This window comes from Etheostoma spectabile, chromosome 8 (genome assembly GCF_008692095.1).
Source record: "Etheostoma spectabile isolate EspeVRDwgs_2016 chromosome 8, UIUC_Espe_1.0, whole genome shotgun sequence".
Taxonomy (NCBI): Eukaryota; Metazoa; Chordata; class Actinopteri; order Perciformes; family Percidae; genus Etheostoma; species Etheostoma spectabile.
In genome coordinates, this window is record NC_045740.1 from 32,646,848 (window position 1) to 32,652,209 (window position 5,362).

The following is a 5,362-nucleotide window of genomic DNA, read 5'->3' on the forward strand; positions in this document are numbered from 1 at the left end:
GTGATTATTTACATGGAGTCTGGTGGAGATAGCCTGCTCTATACACAATGAAAGTAGTGATTATTTACATGGAGTCTGGTGGAGATATGCTGCTCTATACACGCTAAAAGTAGTGATTATTTACATGGACTCTGGTGGAGATATGCTGCTCTATACATGCTAAAAGTAGTGATTATTTACATGGAGTCTGGTTGGTTTGGTGATGGGGATTTTAAGGCTGTTTAATGTTAAAGGACCTCACATTATTCTCATTTTCAGGTTCATAATTGTATTTTGAGGTTGTACCAGAATAGGTTTACATAGTTAATTTTCAGAAAACGCCATATTTTTGTTGTACTGCCCATTGCTGCAGCTCCTCTTTTTACTCTTTGTGTGGAGCTCTCTGTTTTAGCTACAGAGAGAGACAAATCTTACTTCTATACTTTCTTTGTTGGAAGTTGCACATGCGCAATAAGTACTACTTGCTTGTCATTTGCAGAGTATGAGGCCCTGACAGTACCTAGGTAAGGACTACTAGCCAGTCAGAAGCAGAGTATGAGGGCCCTGACAGTACCTAGGTAAGGACTACTAGCCAGTCAGAAGCAGAGTATGAGGCCCTGACAGTACCTAGGTAAGGACTACTAGCCAGTCAGAAGCAGAGTATGAGGGCCCTGACAGTACCTAGGTAAGGACTACTAGCCAGTCAGAAGCAGAGTATGAGTGCGTGCCCAGCACCAGGGACAGTTCCCATCTGATTTAGTAACAGGGCTCTGTTTCAGCACCACGGACAGGTCCCCTCTGATTTAGTAACAGGGCTCTGTTTCAGCACCACGGACAGGTGACCATAAACAGTTAGATGAAATAACTCAAATGATCAAATCACAGCGATCAAATGTATCTTTCTATCACATCTACTGCAGTCAGAGCTTAGCTTGTTGGTGTTGAGGCAGTTAGAAGAACGGGCTGCAGTCATGCTTCTGCTGTGTGCTGGACTGTTTTTGTCCAACATGGCTTGGTATCACACACACTGGAAACACCTTTGTGGACTTAGGGTGTCTTGTACAAGAACAACCACAGGATATTGCATAATCATAAGGGAAGGAAGGAGATGGACCTGATTATTGCACTAAATCTGTTGTCTTGGAGCTGATAGCAGGAGATGAAATTCACCTGGATCTCCCAAGCTACTTAGTCTTTGATGATGGGAGTAACTACAGCACCTCCAATGGCTCTCCTCTCTTCCCACTGTAAGGATGCTGTTTAGGCTGATGTTTGATTTTGTCATATAGTGCCTGTTATTATTGGCTACACTGGGATTCTTTAGAAAGTGCTGATAAATATCTGCACCGCTGCCTCCAAGACTAATGTCCCTGCATGTATCAAATAATGTGATTCTGAAGCTGACCTCCCGCCTGTGTCGTCACATGAAAACAACGTTCAAATAAATCAGAAAGTCATTGAAGTTTTGTTATCAGTAAGTCTAGGTCATCATATAGAAACGTTACCTGACATAAACTGCTTAGCCTGAACGTTTTAAGTTCCACTGAGCCATAATGACACAAGCTGGGATGTGGGTTTGGTAAAGTAAAGAAAATCTTTGTTGGTAAATATAATTTTGCAATTTTTGCAACTCAAAAAAATGTTAACTTGACTAATTTCAAAGAACACTGACTTTGTATTTAATTTGTTGGGTGTAAATTAAATAATTCTCTGTAGCCTATATTTAAAAAGTAACTAACTTTTACGTTGAGTACATTTTACTTAAGTAGATTTTTATACATGCAATTTTACTTGTAGGCCTACCTAAGTAAAACAAATTCAAAGTAATCATACTTAAGTAAACAATCTTTGTAGTCTTTCAACGATTGTTATTGTTTGCATGTTTGAAAGTTCATATTTAAATGATATCTTGTAATATATGTAGACCTGCTGTATTTTCCGGTATTTTCCTTTAAATATGGTCTCCAGGTAACAGGGAGTCAGTGCCAGGCCAGGGTCAGGGTGTGCTCCCACAGTAGTTAGGTTAACGCACGTATGTCTTTGTTTGGGAAGCTATGTAGCGGAGGAGAAAAGGCGGGAACGATGTCCTGCCCCCCCTGCCAACAAAAGGAGACGGAGACTCTCCCCGAGAGAGAGGACATGCTGGTGAAGAAGAAAGACTTTCTGAAGACAAAAATCTACCATGAACTTTTGGTAGCCAAGAAAAACAGCATTAGGAACAGAAGAGGTGAGACATAGATTTATAAACCCCTTGATATAACAGTATACCTTGTATAATTATTTAATAATCATTCAAAAATTAAATTAGCCATTGCAGGTAATATAACCTGATAACCTATCGTTAGCTAGCTAGTGTTAGCGTAAGCTAGCACATCAGCTGATGTGCTGAGAAGGTAGCTAGTTTACGGTAACACTAGCTAGCTAGCTAGCTAATGAACTAACGGAACTGTGTGGACACAGTGACGCTAACTGCAAATTGACAGTAAACAAACAGGTCATTTCTAACCCAAATATAACCCTTAGATATAGCTAGTAAATTAGCATGCTGTGATGGCGAAAGAAAAGCACAGGTGTAACTCATGGTAGGTAATTAGTTATAGTACATTTCTTGAAAAAATTTAAAAAAAAAAACAACAACACAGAAGTGTGGGTTTTTGGGCTAACCCCAATCCCACCAAAAGAGCAACTGGTACACACACTACACGGTATTTTCTCCTCAAAACCTCACTGGGTACCGTTAACGTCTTGGATTAATAATATGGTATGTGGTACGTTGTAAAGTTGAACTATACTGTAATGTAAATCGGCTTTTACATTGTTTTAAGATGTGTTAAACTGCTTGGTAAGGTGTTTTTTTGAGAGAGTGCTGTCATTTCTCTGAACATTAGAAATCAAGATACTTTATTTTATGAATGTATGTTGTTAACTGACATTATTATGTAGAATGCTCTATTACAACGAGAGATATACCACAGTGTACAGACAGAATGTCTGACTGTTGACAGGTGTATATCATTGTACAGCCACTTAATGGTCCTGGGTATTGTGCATGAAGGCTCACTAGGTCACTGTAGAATGGCTAACTGGGGTCATAATGGAGCCGAGCCATCATTTATTCATAATTATTTACATACGTGTTTTTTCTGCTTTGACAAGTCAACATTTTTGAAGTGAGGAGGGTTTAGAATCAAAGGTTTTGCAATGAAGGATTACTGTATCTTAATAATGTATTACACTAATAGTCGGACTCGGTGACAATTCCGGGATTGCTCCGGTGCCAATGGAAATTCTGCTGGATGTCCGTCCCCTTCCTCCTTCTCTGTGTTGGTGTCCCCCCCCCCATTTCTGAGCACTATGGTTACCTGGTCCTCAGATCTCTGCAGGGTAAATCCAGACCAGCTATCTAGACTATCTGTCCAATCTGAGACTATGGTTACCTGGTCCTCAGATCTCTGCAGGTAATCCAGACAGCTAGCTAGACTATCTGTCCAATCTGAGGACTATGGTTACCTGTTCCCAGATCTCTGCAGGGTAAATCCAGACAGCTAGCTAGACTATCTGTCCATCTGAGGACTATGGTTACCGGTCCTCAGATCTCTGCAGGGTAAATCCAGACAGCTAGCTAGACTATCTGTCCAATCTGAGGACTATGGTTACCTGTCCTCAGATCTCTGCAGGGTAAATCCAGACAGCTAGCTAGACTATCTGTCCAATCTGAGGACTATGTTACCTGGTCCTCAAATCTCTGCAGGGTAAATCCAGACAGCTAGCTAGACTATCTGTCCAATCAGAGGACTATGGTTACCTGGTCCTCAGATCTCTGCAGGGTAAATCCAGACACTAGCTAGACTATCTGTCCAATCTGAGGACTATGGTTACCTGGTCCTCAATATCTGCAGGGTAAATCCAGACAGCTAGCTAGACTACTGTCCATCTAGGACTATGGTTACCTGATCCTCAATCTCTGCAGGGTAAATCCAGACAGCTAGCTAGACTACTGTCCAATCAAGGACTATGGTTACCTGGTCCCAGATCTCTGCAGGGTAAATCCAGACAGCTAGCTAGACTATCTGTCCAATCTGAGGACTATGGTTACCTGGTCCTCAATCTCTGCAGGGTAAATCCAGACAGCTAGCTAGACTATCGTCCAATCTGAGGACTATGGTTACCTGATCCTCAGATCTCTGCAGGGTAAATCCAGACAGCTAGCTAGACTATCTGTCCAATCTGAGGACTATGGTTACCTGGTCCTCAGATCTCTGCAGGGTAAATCCAGACAGCTAGCTAGACTATCTGTCCAATCTGAGTTTTCTGTTGACGACTAAAACTACTTCTGAACGTATACATGTTCCACCAGAACAACTTCCTTCCTGAGACTATTTAGCAGCGGCACCATGGCTCCATCCGGAGCTTAGCACAGCCCAAAGACGATTGTGATTGGTTCAAAGAAATGCCAATAAACCAGAGCATATTTTTCTCGAGACTACGTCAGTAGTGACAGAAGTGTGTGTCTGTACAGTCAAGAAACCTGCAGGCTGCCTGTATTTTCACTTTTCTGATAAAAGACAAATTTTATACAGTAAACATTATGTCTGCCATTAAGATAACATTTCTCAGTAGTTATATGTGGGATGACTGTGCTCTTACTGTTTTGTTTAAAACGTATTGAGAACATTCCTACTCATACACTGTATCTCCCTATGTACTTCTCACAGTGGCTCTGCAGGCGCTGAGAAGAAAGAAGTACCACGAGAAACACATCAAGTACATTGACTGTGCTCTTAAGGCCATGAGGTCCGTTCATGAAAATATGTAAGGGAAAAGACATCAGCTTAGGAGGTCTTTTGAATTGATGACATGTATGAATATATAAAAGAAAAGGAGCAGGATAAAAACTGAACTCACACACAAAATGTCAGCAGTTATTATAGATAATACAGAGGCTTTTTTAAAAAGGTTATTAAAGTATTTAAAGTAAATATTTGTGGATATTATTTATTTGTTTACATATGACACCATGAGTTTGGATTTTTCTCATGGCAAATGTTATAACATACTCGTTTTGGTAAGACATGCCTAATTTACAGGCACTTTCTGCTGGCTGTTTCAGAGAAATTCTCAACAAGATGAATGACCTAATAAAAGACATTACAGAGGAGCATGATCCAACACTAGACATGTCAGACACCCTCCACACATCTGGGAGCCTTGGAGTGGAATTTGATGAGGTACAATGACGGTAATTCCTTCAGGGATTTAAGTTTTGGGTAACCTTTGCAGTTTCAGACATGGATTTTGTTTATATAAACTGAATAGTCTTTTTTGTGTTTATGCATTATTCTGATCAATATCATTTGCTATATTGTGTGTGTGTGTGTGTGTG

General features: G+C 40.6%; 1 protein-coding gene across 2 annotated transcripts in view; it reads left to right on the forward strand.

Annotated features, from left to right (window-relative positions):
* Positions 1 to 1,942: 1,942 nt before the first annotated feature.
* Positions 1,943 to 5,362, forward strand: part of LOC116693467 (charged multivesicular body protein 4b) — a 3,987-nt gene continuing 567 nt past the window's right edge. Inside the window, exons 1-3 of one of the 2 annotated variants that reach the window (XM_032522464.1) lie at positions 1,943 to 2,206; positions 4,695 to 4,791; positions 5,090 to 5,207. In XM_032522464.1, coding sequence (XP_032378355.1) covers positions 2,014 to 2,206; positions 4,695 to 4,791; positions 5,090 to 5,207 — 408 coding nt within the window. In that variant the 5' untranslated portion in view covers positions 1,943 to 2,013. The remainder of the gene's footprint in view (positions 2,207 to 4,694; positions 4,792 to 5,089; positions 5,208 to 5,362) is intronic. The other variant, XM_032522465.1, reaches the window with a different exon arrangement.